The sequence below is a fragment of the Neurospora tetraspora genome, assembly GCF_033439725.1.
Source record: "Neurospora tetraspora strain CBS 560.94 chromosome Unknown B0H65scaffold_2, whole genome shotgun sequence".
Classification (NCBI taxonomy): Eukaryota; Fungi; Ascomycota; class Sordariomycetes; order Sordariales; family Sordariaceae; genus Neurospora; species Neurospora tetraspora.
In genome coordinates, this window is record NW_026944384.1 from 1,581,748 (window position 1) to 1,600,315 (window position 18,568).

An 18,568-nucleotide genomic window follows, 5' to 3' on the forward strand; every position below is an offset into this window, starting at 1 on the left:
TTACTATGTATATAGGCGCCGAACGTTATAAGGGGGAATAGGAGAGTAATATAAGGGGTTAAAGCCCAGAAGTTAAACCTAACCTACAACCAAACATTCCTCAGTCGAGCGAACCCGCTTACAACCCGGCTTTCCCCGCTATAAGGCATACCCAATCAGGCCACCTATCCAAACCTTATATTTAATCTTCCGCTACGCAAGCCTTTCCCAGCCTACATACCTTTTCCTCCTTATTAAACAATCTCAATTCCAGTTATCACTCCACTACTATGCAAACCTAGTAGACCCGTAACATCCTACCAGATCTAGCCCTCTTACTAACCTATTCAATTGAGATAACCTTATTTTTTATATTTCCGTTCTTATTACTAATTATCGGCTTTTTTTACTAGTGCTTCCTTCGTTACTATAGCTACTAAGGAAGACTTGAAGGAAGTCCAAGGGGTTTTTATTAAGACTGTGAGCTAAGTTAAGAAGTAGAAAGAGTAAATTACGAATTTGAATAACGAGATTAACGAATTCAAAGTTAGCGTTGCAAATCTGATTGGCTAAGCCGCTGCACTATTTAAGACTATTGGTAAGAAGGAAAAAGATAAGCTGAGGCCTAAACTAGCCCTTCTAGATATTGATAAGTTTACCGGAGCAAATTATTCTTTTAAGACCTGGCTTCTTAGTTTTCGTGCCAAATTCCGGATTGATAGCGAAGTTATTGGTAATGTAGAAGCTTAATTCTTCTACGTTTATAACTGGTTCGATAATAAGATTTAAGCCTTAGTGATACTATAACTTTAGTAAGCTTCCGAAGTAGATTCCTTTGACCCGGAAGAGCTTATTGACTAGTTGAATTGGATTTTCGATAATCCTAATAAAGTTTAGTAAGCCTAGAATGCTTTCCTGGCTCTTAAATAGTACGAGGATTTATTCGCTATTTTTATTGTTAAATTCGAACGGTTACTTTATAAGTCTAGAGCGAATATTTGGGTAGAAGATTCGAAAATATCTATCTTGCGCCAGGCACTTAATAAGGAGATTAGAAAAAGGGCGTTGCGATTCCGGCTGATGCTAATAATTTACGTGGATTTCGTTGCCAAGCTTAAAGAAATGCTCAATTCTATCTACTTTACTAGTTTTTATAAGGGTACTAAGGACCCCAATGCTATGGATATTAACGCGATTCAAGTTGCCATCCAAACTTTGGAAGTGTAAAAAACGTTATCGGGTTCTAATATTGCCAAAGTAGGTTTAGCCAAGTATGTAGGGTCTTTTTATTTACGAGTATAGTTCAATTTCATTTAAGGTCTTTCGTCCGATGAGGAGGATTTAGATAATAATGATGATGACGAGGATTCTAGTTATGAGTTTGGATATGATTATTTAACGGATTTTGAGCCTAATTTCGAGTGTAAATTTGAGAGGATGGTTTACGGGAGTAGAATAAGATGTTGATTAACCTTTTTATATGTTAATGCCTATTTAGATTGTTGGGTTATGTTATGTTTTATTTTTTCTTTCGCCTATTTAGATTATTACTATTGGGTCTGTTATTGTTTTTATATGCGTTAGATTGCGTTGCTTTCGTTTCAAACGTTTTAATAATATTAAAACCCTATTTTATTTTTCTTTTTATCTCTTTAGACTCTGGGGCTAAGTTTTATTTGCGAGGGGGGGGGTGATATTATGGCGCTGTTAGATATGCTGGATTATATACACGTTTAGTCGTACTATCCTATATAAGAAGGACGTTACTCCTTTTATCCTATGTAGATTTAGCTTCCCTTCTTTATCTTTAATTATTTATTAATAACGCTAAATTATTCGTGTCTTATCTCTCGAAATCTACGTGCTGTGACAGGTAGTAAATCGTATTAAAGAATTATTTAATACTTAAAAATTTATAGAATTTTCTTTAGAACCTCCCGGTCTAATTAGAGCCCTAATTATTAATTACAGACTGTAATTAGCCGTAATACCAGACGAAATAATTTAAAAAGCGCTCTATACAAATTTTAATATTTATAGAAAGTATTAATTCGAAGATAACGTTTTTACTAATGCGGTCTTTTATAATTAATAAATAAATGTTACCTCTAAATTTAAAGAAATTAATAATAAAATCTATTTAGATTTTATAGAAAAATTATTTAAGGATTGGTAAAGGTTATAGGAAACCCTTCTATTAATTTTTTTAATACTTTATAGAGCCGTAAATATAATAGTTATAGAGGAATTAACGAACGTTAACGTTTATTAATAATTAATAAAAGTAATAAGAAAAGGTTGCGATAATACCTTTCCTACCGGGGTAATTGAGAGTTTGACAATTATAAGTAATTTGGATAATTTTTATACGGAGGGTATTAAATTCCTAATTAGTATTAGAGAATTTTATAATTTTAAATTCGGTAGCTACGGGACTCCTAAGTATTTAGAACCTACTTTTATACCGAAGCTGACCTTTATCGTCTATAGAATAATTTATAATTTAGAGTCGGAATTTAATTAAGAAGAGGTCCTTATCGTTATTTTTTACTACTTAGAGAATTTATTAATAGAGGGTATTTTTTACTACGGTAATATTCTAGAACTATTATAAATCCGGATTTTCGAATACTTTTATACCCTTCCCCTTCCTTTACCCCAGCCGAATACTTATAACGGAAATACGGACGTAATTACGGAGAGCCGAATCTAAAATAAATTAGAAGTTTTGAATATTCTAATCTTCCTTAGTAAGCCGGTTTTAATCCCGCCGGAATAAAGTATTAAGTATTACTACTTTTTTATTGAGTCGGTATTATAAATTAAAATTGAATTTGGAAAAGAATTTAACCTAATAAATTTATCGTTTAAAAAGGTATTACCTAATTATAAAATATTCTAAATTCTAATAGTCGATTAAAATTATAAACGATCTGTTATTACACAATTTAATTTACTATTCGTTAAAATAATTAATAATTATTAATATTTCTTTATTATAAATAGGGTAATTGTATTTTATTAAAATTAATTTCCGTAAGTGAAAAGCGATAATTTTTTAGTGGCCGTTAACCTTTTACGTGGTCCTCGATAGCCGCACCATAGTGGACCAGTTCGCCGACTTGGCCGTCCACCTCTTTGCCATTTACGATCAACTACTATTGAACTAGTTCTTAAGGACGTTAACGGCTTATACTTTTGAGAAGGTCAGTTCCCCTTGTCTTCTATCATTTATACCCGTTATTTACTAACCACCTCGTATCCTAGGCTGCCCAAGAATGCGAAACCCGCAATTATATCCCCGAACTCGTTTACCTCTACTCTAAAACGGGCCAGATGAAACGCGTCCTGTACCTTATTATCGAGCGTCTCGGTAACGTCTCGCGCGCCATCGCCTTCGCTAAGGAATAGGATAACCCCGACCTCTAGAAAGATTTATTCAAGTACTCCATAAACAAACCCAAGTTCATCCGCGCCTTATTAAAGGAAGTCGGGACGGCTATCAACCCTATTACGCTAGTAAGGAGGATACTAGAGGGCTTACAGATCCCCGGTCTAAGAGAAGGAATAAAATATATTATAAAAGAGTACGAAATCTAGTACTCAATCGCGGAGGGTATCGGTCAAGTACTCCGCAACGAAATTACCCAGGCTATAAATACCATACGCAACGGACAACGCAAGGGCGTCAAATTCCAAGTAGGCGTCAAAGCAGCCGGCGAGCACGTCGACGTCCAGCCGACCGATATCCCGACTCAACAACCCCTTACCGAAAAATCTCCCTCTGGGCTCACCTCCCCCAAGACCGTCCCGCAAACTGCCGCTACTTCTAGGCTACCACAGCAGCAACAGCAACAACAACCACCAACCCCCTCAACACCAAGTGGAACCCACCGCCGCTTCCCGAAACCCGCCGCCGCGAAAAAGTACCAAGCACAAGCCGGCCACTACGCCTCATATCTCTCGCCATTCACCACCTACGAAACAGATACCCTAGTTGGGTTCGCCTGCGGACACGTCTTTCACTTACCTCATCTCCTAGAAGCTTTGAACCCCGGGAAATCAGTAGACGCCGACGTGTTGCTAGGAGGTATAGAGGGAGCGGAGGAAAGAAGTGCACATTTGGTTGGAGCGAAGGTTACGCATGCAAGGTTGTTGAGGGATAGGATTGTAGGCGGGTGTGTAGTGTGCAAGGCGGCGAGGGAGGAGGAGGAGGGGTAGCGTAGGTGCTGGGGCGGGGGGGGACTAGAAGGGGAGGGGGGACTGGAAGGACTAGCGTAGAGGTGTGCGTGGAATGTTGTGAGCTGGCGAATGTTGTGAGCTCTGCGGGCGATGATTTACTCTTGATGACTGGAGCGGGAGGTTTTGGTTATGAATATGGGGAATGAAGGGGTTGGTGTTTAGCGGTTAGCCTTTGGGGGAGATTGAGATAGGTTCCATGTTACGCAGACGGCATGGACATGGGAGAAGTGTGCGGAGCGGGAGCCTGCACACGCGATACACGTTATGATTATGAGTATGGACTATGGATATGTTGATGACTAAGGTTGGTAGGAACGAACAAGCTTGATGTTCTGTTGTTTTGCGTGCATGTTTTTGTTGGTTCTCTGAGGTGTTTGATGTCAGTCGCCAGGGGCAGGGGCATGCTACGTGCCTGATGTGGTGATGTTCGATATCAGCATCCACAAGTTACCTCTACCTAGGTAGGTACTGTCCAAAGGAAGGTAAGTTTCCACCATCCTTGCGAGAGTTGAGTCTCACTGAGCAAACGTTAACATTAGGGGAAAAAGAATAACGAATCCTGATGACCTACCCCGGCTACCCGATTAAACATGACAGATAACACGGCATAATCTCCGGCAACCCGGCACGGGGACTCGGACCGCCCAGGAACGATGCATGTGTAGGCGGGTACTGTGTAGTAGCGGAAGCTTAGCGGTAAATCATACTGACAGGGCTACGCTAAGCTCCTGCCTACTTGAGACACCCCTGTTGAGCTTATTACTACCTACTTATATCCCATGCACCTGCTCCCTTTCCCTGGTTTCCCATTTCCAATCTTCCCCCAGCTCACAACTTCCCGGCCCTCGGGTTCCAAATCCACCTCCTCCCAACCAGACCTCAACACATCCAACACAGGGACAACAATGGAAACTTCCACAACTTCCCAACCAGGCCAGTCAGAAGAGCCTCCCTACCGCTCGTACGAAGAGCTTGAACGCTTGCCGGGCGGTGCCCGCCTCTCTCGAGAAATCGATCGACTGTTTTGGGAGTTCAAAGGCGCCTTTCCCTCGGCAATTTCCGTCATGGCCAACCGCCGCGGTGCCAAAGGACACCTGGAACCGTTCTTCCAACCGGCAGATGCAGCCGACGACCAGAACCCCGAAAATAACGACCCCGAAAACACCACCACCAGCACCAGCACCACCACCAGCACCGGCACATACCACCCCATCGCCCTCCTCCCCATGACCGAACCACCGGCGTCCTCTATCTCCGTATCCTGCACGGACCTCGACACATGGGAATCCAACTGGGTGGAGTGGCACGAATGGCACAGCGAGGAAAAGGGCGAGTTTGTGACCTACGGCGATCTGGACGACGACGTCCGGCCGTGGGCAAAGGAACAGAATGAGGAGGATCCTGAAAACTGGGAGGAGGATTCCGACACGGAGTTTCTGATTAAGTGCTGCGGGGAGGATAGGCCGCTGCGCACGGCGGGAAGGAGGTTGAAGGTCACGCCAAGGGGTGGAGAGGGGTTTGTTACGGTTGGGGATTATGTTTGTGGTGAGTTTTTTTTCTTTTTTCTTTTTCTTTTTTTTTTTTTGTTAAGTGTTTGGCTTCGGCTTTGGCAACTGTGATTGTGAGAATGACCGAAGCTGTCCACCCTTGGCTTATGAGCTTGCGCGGTGAGATCTTCAAGGCCAGGGTGGTCGCACGTCCTCAGGCATATGGCTCTCAAGTGGAAGGCTCACTCGAATGGATGGTGGTGTTCACCGGTGCTGGTCGGAGGCCGAAACATGGGATAGAAGAAAAGAGGGACTGGGCTGGAAATCATGGCCCGCTTCGCAATGATCTGCCAGATAGCGTTTGGGCAAGGATGCCTGCAATGAGGAACAACTCCCAACCCTGTTGTCTGGTCGTTCAATTACCTCCCTCTCATTTCCTGGATCTTTGCTAACGATGCGTCACCTCAGCTGTTCATACTTGGCTTATGAGCATGCGCGATGAGGTTTTGAAAGCTAGGGGCGTCAGACAGTATGATCGATGCGACGCATCGGCATTCGAATGGATGGTGACTTTTTACGACGGGGAGCCGAAACATAGGTTGGAAGAGAAGAGGGAATGGGTTCGCAGCCATTGCCCGCCTAGTCAAGCTAGCATTGACGCGGCTAACGCGATGATGCGTTCATTGGGGGGTAGAGGTAATGTGGTGGACGTGTCTGTTATTCATATTGACTCTGGAGGCGAGGGACAGGAGGAGAGAACGGAGGGACAGGAGGAACAAGAAACTGAGGGACAGGAGGAAAGAGCCGAGGGTCAGGAGGAACAGGAAACTGAGGGAGAGGGAAAGGGGAAGAAACGCGAAGGACAAGAGGAAGTGGAGGATGAGGAGAAGGAAAAAGGAAAAAGGAGAAAGGTGTCGACCGAGGAGGAAAAGGGCATTGAGGAGTGAGTAGGAGGAGGCGTGCAATATCGATGCAGCTAGTGGCAAGATAGGGAGGTAAAACCCATGGGGCGGGTATTGAGATCTCTTAATACACAGTAGCTTGGTCTTTGGTTCGCAGAGTACATGAGATATGCATTCACGATGTCCAGAGATAGAATATTCCAAAAAGTTCATGATTCTCCACACAATTACATTTCCGCTATCCAACTAACACGGTAACTTTTTAAACAGCCGTTGCAGACGCACAATATAAACTTCCGTAAGCAATTACACTCGAAGCAACAGCCGTCCCACAGGCGCCATTTGAACAATCTCTCAAACCGTATCCAAAGTTAGCATTCTTACACAAACAAGACGGCGCGGGACTAGCGCAACCAAGAGCCGAATACTGAGCCACCATGTTGTTGAAGCATGTCTGACCGCAAGAGGGCAGAGCAGCCAAGCCGGTGGTGGTGGCGGTGTGGGTAGCAAAAGCTGTAGAGCAATATGCGCTTCCGAAAGAGATTACTGTGCTGCCAACAGCAGTTCCACAGGCCCCGTTTGAGCAATCGCGAATGCCGTTCTGGAAGTCGACGTTGTTGCAGAGACAGTAGCTGTCTAGAGCGGCACATCCCAGCGCGGAATGTTGGGCAAGCATGTTGTTGAAGCACGTCTGGCCACATGAGGGCAAAGCGGCCAGACCGGGGATTGTAGTGCTGGGAGGTTTTGTGGTAGTTGTAGTTGCCGCGGTGCTTGATTTGGATGTTGTGGTTGAGCTTGTTTTGGTAGCGGAACTCGAGGTTGTGGTCTTGGAGCTGCTTGTGGATGTTGACTTGGTCGTGGTACTAGTCGTGGCGATTAATGTTGAAGCTTTTGAAGTAGAGGCGGTTACGGGATTGCTCGTTTTAACGGTGGTTGTGGAAGATGAGGTTATGGAAGAGGTTGGTTGGCGGTCACAGTTTCCCAACTGGCACTTGCCGTATGCGCAAAAGTCAGGGCCAGTTCCGCATCTTCCGGCTGCATTGCAACAATCTCCCCATATGCCAGTACACGTCCTATAGCCGTGGTCTCGGCCACATGTGCCGTCTGTGCTATAGACAGAATCTCCTACACATGCACCTTCGTAGCATGTTCCCTCTGCACAGTCTTCTCTGAATTTGGAACATAGCGTTAGTTTATACTTAATCACATGTAGGTACTGCTTACAACGGGCAGGGACTCACGCAGAGTCGCCGCATCTCCAAGTTAGTGCATTACAACACTGAAACTGGGTGCCGAGACAAGTAGCATTGTTGTGAGGAGGACCGCAGAGACCGTCATAAGCTCTGAGGGGTTCGATAACTATGTAAGCGGAGGTCATTAGTCTGTTGATAAGACGGAAATCCCAAGTTTGTGTCTTTCACTTACAGCCTCGAACGCAATACTCGGTATCGGCTTCAATGTTGCCGCAGTCACGATCCAGCCCTGGATTCAACCCGAACAATGTATCGACACTGATCCTATATTTCGTAGCAAGTGCGGTGCATGTGTAGTAGTTGATCTCCATACCCTCCGTGCTGGCGGTATACCGACAGTTAATTTCACCCGGCTGAGGGTCTTCGTTGATGAGCGGGCTGATGGTGACCGGCACCAGCACGGCGGAGGTAGAAGTAGCCGTCGCGGGTAGGGAGCTGGAAACACTGGCACTTCCGGTGATTGTGGAATTGAGAGCAGAAGTGGTGTCGGACAGGTCTCGTTTCTCAAATTGACCCGGTTGCCAGTATATAGGTTGGCACTCGCTTTCCTTTGCACAAACTGTGCTTGTAAGGTAGAAGAGCGCAACGACATAGAATGCAAGGCGCTGAGGCCATGCTGTTCTGTGGGGTAGCTGCATGTTAGAGGTAGGCAAGAGTCTTTGGGGGGATGAGATGCGGGAAGGTTTGAGCGAGGGCGACAACCAACTCCGAGAATGGGCGGCCACGACAAGGCAGTTATTGTTTGAAACGATATTCACTGGCAATGCCATCCATGGAACAACTGAGGCGACATAGAGCGAGAGGACTTCCTCTCCGGTGCCGTGCCTTCCATGTTGAGGATGTTTTCCCAATGGAACGGAATGCGTACCTACCTTAGTTTTCTCGGGCAATTCCATTCAGAAGTGGAAGCGAGCGTTCATCCCGTCCGTCCCTTCCACCATTTCCGGGCAATGTGACATCCTACTGCAAATTTTTGTGTGATACTCGAAAACTTCCCCGCTAGCTTCGCGAGTGCGACTTCCAACCAACAGAGGGGCAAACATGCGGCTTACAAGCTCAAGTAGGCAGGAGCTATGAAGCGTTAGCCCTGTCGGGCGGATTTTGCCGTTAAGCTTCTGACACATGCATCTTTCCCGGACGGTCCGCATTCCCGTGCCGGCATCGTGTAGTGGGGCAAGTGGGGACTTGAATGGACTGCAACCTATCAGGATGGTGGATGCTCTTGACAGGTGCAGGGGGATAAAAGGTCGGTCGGTTCCTCTTTCTTGGCTTGTAACCTTCAGGGATTCATTTCTTTTACCTCACGTTCTAGGCAGCAATCCGATCAACACCATCGCTTCCATTTTTTTTTCATTACAAGCACCCGCCGCTGCACCACATTTTCACCCTGGACCTCCCTCTTCTTCTGCAGTGTACACAGTACACAATGCTAAAAAATTACGTAGGGGTCCTTTCCGCGTAAACTCAATCTTCAAGTTGCATCCAGTCCCTGTCACCACCAACATGAACATTTGCATCCTTGCCATCATGAATATTTGCATGGCCATCTCCCAAGGTAGGTACCAAAGTACCACATCCCCTCATCTTTAGAGCTTCAGTTACCTCTAGGCTATGTAACACTCTCCATCCTACACGTTGTAGGCGAATCGAATAACAACATGGACGGCGAACCACGAGTCCAAGACAAAGACGGCAACACGATTTTTTTTACAAACAACAGCCTTAGAGCTACAGTGGTGATGAACTTCGCCAATATACACTGTACTCCTACTCCCATATGTTTCCGAGCGCTTCTCTTTCAGAGACGACCCATGTGGGACGTTGACAGGCCGCGGCTGCTCGGAGGAAAAAAATGCTTTAGATGGGGAAACGTGGTATTGTTTAATCTTACCCCTGGTAAGTAAAGCGGTGGCGAGTAGCTACCTACCTCTGGCAGAGTTCCCATGGTTGACAAGCATCTAGGATACCTACCTACCTCTATGTCTTGTTCTCGACCAGTGCTTGATATGTGGTTGAGTCCGGCGGATGTTTCAGTCATGTGCACCAAAAACGATCCAGACTCTCGTCTGTCCTCAGGCTAATGCCGCTTTTCCGTGTTCTTGGGTGTGATTAACATGAGAAGCGGAAGACGGAAACCAATCTCCTTTCCAAGGGTCGCGAACTCCGCGAGTGTTCCCCGAGTCATACCTCACCGAGTGATGCTAAACACACCTTCCTCATACAGCCCAAGCTGTTCTCTCTCCGATACGAGATGTCTGGTCTGCCCGTTTCTACCTAGCCAAGCTCAAGAGCATTGGTGGATCTGGTGATTGGTAAAGACACACACAGGGAGTCTTGATACATGCAGAGTTGCTCAAGTATAAACCATGACTTGGTACTGTTCCCCCAGAAACTCAAGCTTTGTGTATGCCAGTTCTTTTACCTTGTTGTTGCAGACTGGGTCACACTCATGAGATGGCCGTCTTGCAGCTTCTCGCGCTTTTTGCGCAGATTTTCTGTCTATTCTCCCCCCAAGTGGCAGTGGCTCAGTACCTCCAAGACTACACCGCGGATACCACCAAACCTGGACATTACCTCTAGTCAGTTAACCCATTTCCCTCTTCTCTTCAGACTTCTCCATGTTGCCAACTTGGAACAAGCAAGGCTCCCCGGAACTCTCCACGCCCTGGCGGCCCTGGCGTCCAATCCATGTGTTGGATGTTTACCATTGCTAATCTCATGGTTACTTACAAAGTCGGCCTTATTCAACCGTCGCATTTTGGAAGGTTGTTAACATTCAGCCCTACACGGTGGTCCTGATTTACAACTGTCACTACATGGTGGAGATATGCAAGAATGCCGAAAACTTTGCGGCCACACCACGAGGGCAAAACCTCCACCCCGTCAGCGGTCTTCCAAACGATGTGTACGGCTATGATTTGGATACAGGTGAATGGGAGAAGGGGCCTGGACAGCCGTCATCTCACCAGGATGCTCGTCGCGACCAATCATGTCCCACCTCTTGGAAAGATACCCACCCCTGTCCGGAAACTGATCAAAAGAAGCCTTGGCGAAGTGATGGCGAGTGGTTCACAACCGCAAAAGAGCCAAACACAGACATCAACGAACTGGCAAACAAGAAAGATGCAAACGGAAAGGTGATCGCTTACAGCAAAATCCGATACACTTGTGATGAGTTCCCACCGGCTTCATGGTATGTACAAACCCGTTTCGATAAATGATGATTCGTTCCACCTAATGACGATTCTGATACCTGCCTGTAGGGTTGAGGGTGGAAGCGGCGCCTCGTACAACAACCCTGCCCAAAACCCGGTGTGCCGCGCTTTCTTGTTCGAAGAGCAACGGACCGAAACAAAAGATTAAAGCGGAACAAAATTGTGAGACCCATTACGATCCTTTCCATTCTTCAACTTTTGATCTAGAATGGTTCAACCTGTTGCTAACCTCTCTTATTGATAGGGCAAGGACTGATTCACGGGCAACTTCGATCTGAGTTCATACGCTTAGCCTTAGCCGAGGACCTTGCCGACTATAAGGACAACAAGAAGAGAGCGATTTTCCTTTTCAAATTTCAACCCGAGAACAGAGGGAACGATGGCGTAGCTGCTCGCATCTTTACTTACAAGGATTATAACACGCCTACTCAGATTAAGGACAACGACAGGGAAACGAAGCAGGCGAAACGCTCACTAGGAGGCAATGATACCTCTCTTTTTCGCCGATCCTTCACGCCTGCCGAGCGTGAGGCGCACATCAAGGCGGGCAGAGCGTACGAATATGTGGTGCACGCCAATCTGAGTCATGTAGAGGTAAGTTGACCGGCCACACGATCCATGTCCACTTCATTCAACCGGCAGCACGGGTCAACTGACTGTTAACACCTCTAGGTCGCCGAGTCTGATCTGTTAGGTCAAACGATGCCTGGCATGTTGAGTGTGGAAAGCTTCACACGCTGGGACCAGGAGAATGCAGTGGCCAAAGAGCAAGCAAGACGGAACCAAAACGTGACGCTTCCCAGGACGCTACCAGAGAAAATCGCTCCTCGGCGACGGAATGTTCCTGAGCATCACGTTACACCGCTGCTCAAAAGATCGACAGCCAAAGAGCTTCAAGTCGCGCGAAATATCGTGAAAAAGGCACTTGCCGACTCGGCGAGACTGAACAAGGCACGTGTGGCTCAGCCCCTCCGCAACAACTATGGCTTGAAGCCCGGGACTGTTGTGGGTGGAGGTGACAGTCCAGGTAAGCAAAGGATTGCATCCATCAAGCAGGATGTACCGCCGCTTTTGGATATCACGGATGAGATCGCGGCAGCGGCAGCGCTTGTGGCTGAGGCCGATTCGGTGGGTGGATGGAAGAATGTCACGAAGCGTGCGGCTACGGCAAGCACCGGGACATATTGGATGCAAAGGTATGTCTTCCTGTTTGATGGAACACTACTATCAACTCCATTCAACAATGCAAAGAACGGATTTGCTTACATCCGTCGCAACGTCGCAGTCTTGATCGCAAAGGCACAGTGCCTTGGGGAGATGAACCCAACTACGTGAGTTGTCCAGATTGCCCGTCCGGATTTTCAAGATAGTTCATCCGCTAACCAAAATGCGCAGGCTATCTTCAGAAATGTGCTCGACTATGGAGCTGTGGGAGATGGTATTACGGTAGGTTCGATGCGCTGAAAGAGCAGCCCAACCCATCCCACATACACACATCCGCCACCCCTCACCCCGCCTTGTTGTATTGACTGTCCGCTGGTTCGTGTGCCTGTGATCATACTGACTTATAACTCCCTCGTCGGTACGCAGGATGACACAAAAGCCATAAACAGGGCCATGGGGACAAACAGCACCCGATGTGGCAAAGGATGCAATGGGTCCACCACCAAGAACGCCATCGTATATTTCCCCCCTGGCACCTACCTTGTATCCTCGACCATACCCCTGCCCTTCGGAACACAGGTTATCGGTGATGCTAACAACCGGCCGACCATTGTCGCTGCTCCGAGCTTTGTTGGTCTAGGTGTCTTGTCCACGGATGAGTATACTGGGGACGAAGGGAAAGGCATTGATGGCGGTGACCCTGAGTATGTTGATACCCTTTTTCCTTTCTTACACTTGCAGAACAGTCCATGCTTCCTGCTGTCTCAGTCCTCATAACTACCCCCTATCTGTTTTCCATGTTTCCTATTCGAGAACATGCGTGACTGACTCCAGCTGCACCTTTCAGATACTATGTCAACACCGCCAATTTCTACCGTCAAATTCGAAACATCGTGATAGACATCCAAAAGGTCACTTCAGGAACCTTGGTTACCTGTCTCCACTACCAAGTCGCTCAAGCCACAAGCCTTCAGAACGTCGAGTTGAGAGCAGCACCTGGCTCGTCCCAGATAGGGCTTTACGCGGAGAATGGCAGCGGTGGAGGCATTTCCGATGTCACTTTTACCGGAGGTGGAATCGGTCTCAAAGGCGGCGAGCAGCAGTTCACGGCGCAACGCCTCAAGTTCAATGGATGCACAGTGGGAATCCAAGTCATCTGGGACTGGGGATGGGTATGGAAGTCCATTACCATGAACAATGTGAAGACGGGATTTAAGCTCGTCGGAGATGGTGGCGTTGGCAACAGTGAGTGTCCCCCTCTTATTACCTGGCCCCATCATACTAATTCCCATTTTGCCTGTAGTCGGCTCTGTCTCAATCATGGACTCGTCGTTTACCAATGTCGAGACTGTTGTCATCGTCAATCCCATAACAGCAACTCCGGGCAAGGGAAGCACTGGGATCGCACTTGACAACATTGTCCTCTCAGGTGTCTCCGTTGCTGTTGCCGACACGACTGGGGCCACGCTCCTGGCTCCTTCGCCTGTGATTGACCAATGGGTCGTTGGACCTGTCTATGAAGGATCGACGACTGCTCGTTCTTTCTCCATGGGTGGGAAAGTTGGAAACTATCGAAGGCACTCGACACTTTTGGATTCCCAAGGCAACTACTTTGAACGCCCCAAGCCTCAGTACGAGGATCAAGCAACTTCCATGTTTCTGCATACAAAGGACCTCGGATGTAAAGGTGATGGCTCTACCGACGACACAGCGGCGTTCCAGGCGGCGCTCTACGCAAGTTTGGGCAAGATCCTCTTCGTCGACGCCGGATCATACATTCTCACCTCGACCGTCACTATCCCTCCTGGAGCCAAGATCATGGGTGAAGCATGGTCGCAGTTAGTTGCGTCGGGCTCATATTTCTCCGATGCCAGGTACGTTAGAGCTCCTTCTCTCATCTTTCGTTAATCCCAACGCTGATCCATGTCTGTCTCAACTGTAGCAATCCCAAGGTCATGATCAAGGTTGGAAATGTTGGAGACATTGGCAACGTGGAAATGCAAGACCTCCTATTTACGACACGCGGTGCAACAGCCGGTCTGATTGTCATCCAATGGAACATCCAAGCTGCTACACAGGGTTCCGCCGGGCTCTGGGACTGCCACGTCCGCATCGGAGGTGCGACCGGGACGAAGTTGACACCCGCAGAGTGTCCTCCCATCACTAGCGGTGTCAATGCAGGCTGCTCTGCTGCTAGTCTGATGATGCACCTTACGTCCTCGGCGTCCGGTTACTTCGAAAACATGTGGCTTTGGGGAGCCGACCACATGATTGAGTAAGTTGTACTCCAATGTTCCCCGGGCAGGAAGAAGAGTAAAGGTCTGGTACCACCTCTTGTAACTGATTGGACTAACAACTGCCTATCTGCTTCTAGTGACCCTGATCTTGTCAGCGGAAACAATAGCATGGTGCAAACGTCCATCTATGTTGCCCGTGGCTTTTTGATTGAGAGTACAAAGCCCACTTGGTATGGAAGCTTTCCCATCTTCTCCTTCCATCACAGCCAGCAAAACTGACCTCATTACTGGACTTTAGGCTTTATAGTACTGCGTCTGAGCACGCAGTGTTCTACCAGTACAATTTCCACTCGGCAGCGAACATATTCGCTGGTATGCTGCAGACCGAATCGCCGTACTTCCAACCGACCCCGCCACCACCAGCTCCTTTCGCTGCTGTTGTTGGCCTTTTGCCGGGGGACCCGGATTATACATGTGCTGCCGGAAATGAGTTCAATGGCTGTGATCAATCCTGGTCCGTGGTCATGACAGGTTCGGCAAACATCTTTGTTGCTGGTGCAGGCATCTACACTGTAAGTGCCGTGGTCATAACCCAGGGACAGTGACAACCATCTTCGTTTGCACGGTTGCTCCTTGCTTCTACATTTTTTGCTAACGACCGTCTCAACAACAGTGGTTCTCGACATATGCGCAGACCTGCATCGATCTGCAGCTATGTCAAAAGGCGCTTATGCTTCTCAAAGACAACTTGGCCAACGTTCGCTTCCAGAATCTTGTTACCATCGGTGCCAAGTACATGGCTGTCATGGACGGCAAAGGCATTCCGGCCATCGACAACCTCAACGTTGACACGCACCCCAGTTGGTCTCAAGTTAGCATTCTCGACGTTGGCAGTAACGGCACCACCAGATTTGATGAGGCTATTTGGATCGACCCCGCGATCTGGGACATGGATGAGCCGAAATTCACTTGCTCTCCTCCGTGCAATGTCAAGTTGCCACCATGGAAAGGTGCAACCAGTACTGTCCAGTATCCGCTGATTACCGTCAGCCAAGGAACCTGGACAAGCACCATCACCCAGGCGCCCTTGACCATTACAGAATGGGTGCTTGAGCCGGTAACGATAACTCGGGATGCCGCCGCCGTGAACAAGAACAAACGTGATGCTGGCGTGGAGATATGGCCCGTTCCGGCAACAACACCTTTCTGGCCTGCTATTCTTTACAGGGGTGACGACGGGCAGATATCAACAACATCTGCCACTGGTACCTTTCCCAAGCCTGCGGCAACGCCACTTTCCGGAAGCTGGCCCAAAAAAGCTGTCCGAGCAGTTTGGGGTTGGCCCGAGAACCCATTGGTGGATGAATGCGATTTCTACGACTTCGGCTGTGTCCCCAAGCCATGGTTCGGGGGTACTGTAGGAGATCCAGGCGGTGATGACTTCTATGATGACGAGAATGCCGCGGAACTGCGGACAATCTGTCCTGAAGAAACGTCCACATCTTCCACTCCTTCAAAGCCAACACCAACCAAGATCAGTCCCACGGTAGCCGTGCCCATTCCTGCCCCTGTCTACCAGCAAGGCGACGCGCGGTTGAACACGAAAAAATGCTTCAAGGGCGAACAGACCGAGGGGGTTCGGATGCGCAACGCTACGACCAGATTCTGCGACGATATCGCGCGCATGGACCTTATAGCGGGATTCGAGTACGAGAAAGAGTATCCGTTTGAGTATAACGGTGGCGTTGGTTACGTTGCTATCACCGTGTCGCTTGAGATAAAGCCCAAGTGCAGCTTCAACTACTCCAAAAGCCTATGCCAAAGGTACTTGTCCGTGCCAACGGATAGTTGTGATTGTAATGGAGTTAATGGGAAGCAAGGAGGTTCAGTGGAGAATAATTGCTATAAGTGGAGGGTTGACCCTAACCGTCGGTTCTGTTGGAAAGGGGACAAGAGTGTTGTATGCCAGTAGAGGGTTAGGTAGTAGTGTTGAGGATTTCACTACATAACTCTCACAGATTGGGTTTATGTTAGCCACCGCTTGTACATATATTGACCGCTTGTCCTCCACGAACAAGCTTCCTTACACTTTTTCTCAACAATGTTTACTTTTGTCTTCTTTCCTTTCTTGCTCGCTCCCTCTCTCTCTTGCTCATCCGTTCGTCAGTCGCGGGCAGAATCAACAAGCAGCGCTATCAACTTAAGTCCTGATCGAGAGCCCGGCTACGAAAGTTCCAGAGGTTGAAAGTTAAAGCTAGTAAACATTGGAAGCGGAGTAAAACTTGGAGGCTGGTAAAGAGAGTCTTCGGCCCTTGGTACAATACTGCATTCCGTATTAAGCTATAGACTATTAGTAGGGTAAAGCAAGTTATATTTTAATCCTTTGTTATATTCTTTCATTAAATAGTATGGCCGTTCTCATTTAATAATTTTATTATTTCTTTTCCTTCTTCTTTTCTCTTTCCTTTTTCTCTCTTCTTTTCTATTTGCTTTTTTTTCTTCTTTTCTCTCTTGTTTTTTCTATTCCATTGTTCCTTATAAGCGGGAGGAAAATAAACTTACTAATAAAAGTTATTAAGATATTTAATTAAAGATAGTAAAAATAGAAGGATTATACTACGAATTATAAAGAGTTAAGGCTGTGTTTGTTCTCGTACGCTTTTACGTGAAAACGATTTGGAGTATAAACCTTTACTTAAGTGTACGGGCCACAGCCTAATTTCTTGCGTACAGCCTTTTACACCCCCTTTTACTTGGGCGGGCTATTACGATTGTTTTGTCGTTCTATTTATTAAAATTTGAAAGCCGATTCTTTTTATAGGGGGTTATAGGCCTTTGAACGCCCGACGACTACGCTAAACTCCCTAAAGTTATAGCGCGTAGGAGGTTGGAATACGCGTATACGCCGCTATCGAACATATATACAAATCGACCGTTTTGTACGCCATTTTTAAATTTATACGATTTACATTCCTTATATAACCCTAACCCGGGCAAGGCTGCCGTCGGGGGGTCGGTTATTTTCTTTTTATACGGAAGGGTGCTAAACGCGAGCATTTTTATACGATTTACATGAAAAAAATGGCGTGAAAACACCTTTTTACGTAAAATCGTACGAGAATAAACATAGCCTAAGTTCGTAATTATTAAATTACTTTAGAAATGGAGTTATTATTAGGATAGTAGAGGTAATTGGCTAAAGTAATTATAATAAGAGCGGGTATAGTAAGAAGGTAAACGTAGGGGGGAAACGAGAAATATATTAATAGTTAAACCTAATAATCTTCCGCCCCTTCGCCGACCGCTATTTATAATATTTTTATTTATATTTAGTAGTAATTAAATTTAGGATAGGACCGATATATTCCAACGTTATATTATAGCATTTTACTATATTTCGTCAGCGTTTTCCGGAAGACTATTGGTAATTAGCGCCTCCCGTTATATGCTTTTATTCGTATTAAGACCTTTAAGGCTTAATATAACCCCCCCTCTTTTAAATTTCTATTAAAAGGAGAGTCAAGGGATGGAATAGTCTTGCTTCTTCATAATGGAATTATCACAGGGCTAGCCTGTGATGTGGTTGCACTGCACTGACTGCACATTATGCAGTCACGTGCAGACTCACGTGCGCGCGCACGGACTGGCCTGCTGGGCTCTCGCCCATATAGCCAGTCCTCCACGCACACTTCCTTTCCTCTCCTTCGTACAACAACGCATATCTTACCCTACCCCCAACGGTGCCCTCTCGCCCCGTGATAGGAATACGTCATCTTGACAACAGTAGAAGGTACCAAAATTTACAAAATTCCTATAAATTTGCTTGTCCTCCCAGACCCTTCTGGTGGCACGCTAGAAAAAAGAAATAAAGAGAAAGGAATTGAGAACGACATGGAATACATTATATGTCTTGCGAGAAGCCAATAAACCAAACCAGTCCCGATACGCTGCCGATGGATATCATCCGTCCCTGGAGGTCACAACTAGACGGTCGGTAATTCGGTGGCAGCCAGAGTACGTTCTGGCCGTTGCAAGTAATCCAAGACCTATCCTGTCCCAAGCCATAGCCATGGCTCTCTGGATTATCTA

The 18,568-nt window shown here is 46.9% G+C and overlaps 4 protein-coding genes across 4 annotated transcripts; 3 read left to right on the plus strand and 1 right to left on the minus strand.

The window, feature by feature from the left end:
- The first annotated feature begins 5,031 nt into the window (after positions 1-5,031).
- Positions 5,032-6,793, plus strand: B0H65DRAFT_455740 (uncharacterized protein). The gene is made up of 2 exons (XM_062826252.1): positions 5,032-5,766; positions 6,177-6,793. Exons 1-2 carry the CDS (start codon positions 5,127-5,129, stop codon positions 6,653-6,655), a joined length of 1,119 nt encoding a protein of 372 aa, XP_062684026.1. The 5' UTR covers positions 5,032-5,126; the 3' UTR covers positions 6,656-6,793.
- Positions 6,794-6,872: 79 nt separating this feature from the next.
- On the minus strand, positions 6,873-8,501 carry B0H65DRAFT_420383 (uncharacterized protein; the record flags this gene model as incomplete). Its single annotated transcript, XM_062824274.1, has 3 exons — positions 6,873-7,779; positions 7,852-7,969; positions 8,036-8,501. The coding sequence occupies 3 exons, from the start codon at positions 8,499-8,501 to the stop codon at positions 6,873-6,875; spliced, it is 1,491 nt and encodes a 496-aa protein (XP_062684027.1).
- A 652-nt stretch (positions 8,502-9,153) lies between these two features.
- B0H65DRAFT_97566 (uncharacterized protein) lies at positions 9,154-10,080 on the plus strand. The gene is made up of 3 exons (XM_062831637.1): positions 9,154-9,418; positions 9,505-9,759; positions 9,826-10,080. Exons 1-3 carry the CDS (start codon positions 9,367-9,369, stop codon positions 9,942-9,944), a joined length of 426 nt encoding a protein of 141 aa, XP_062684028.1. The 5' UTR covers positions 9,154-9,366; the 3' UTR covers positions 9,945-10,080.
- Positions 10,081-10,835: 755 nt separating this feature from the next.
- On the plus strand, positions 10,836-16,563 carry B0H65DRAFT_97580 (pectate lyase superfamily protein-domain-containing protein). Its single transcript, XM_062831638.1, has 13 exons — positions 10,836-11,056; positions 11,127-11,240; positions 11,323-11,672; positions 11,751-12,274; positions 12,364-12,409; positions 12,474-12,524; positions 12,669-12,946; positions 13,090-13,487; positions 13,546-14,116; positions 14,185-14,517; positions 14,617-14,709; positions 14,778-15,051; positions 15,153-16,563. Exons 1-13 carry the CDS (start codon positions 11,035-11,037, stop codon positions 16,449-16,451), a joined length of 4,353 nt encoding a protein of 1,450 aa, XP_062684029.1. The 5' UTR covers positions 10,836-11,034; the 3' UTR covers positions 16,452-16,563.
- Positions 16,564-18,568: the final 2,005 nt, after the last annotated feature.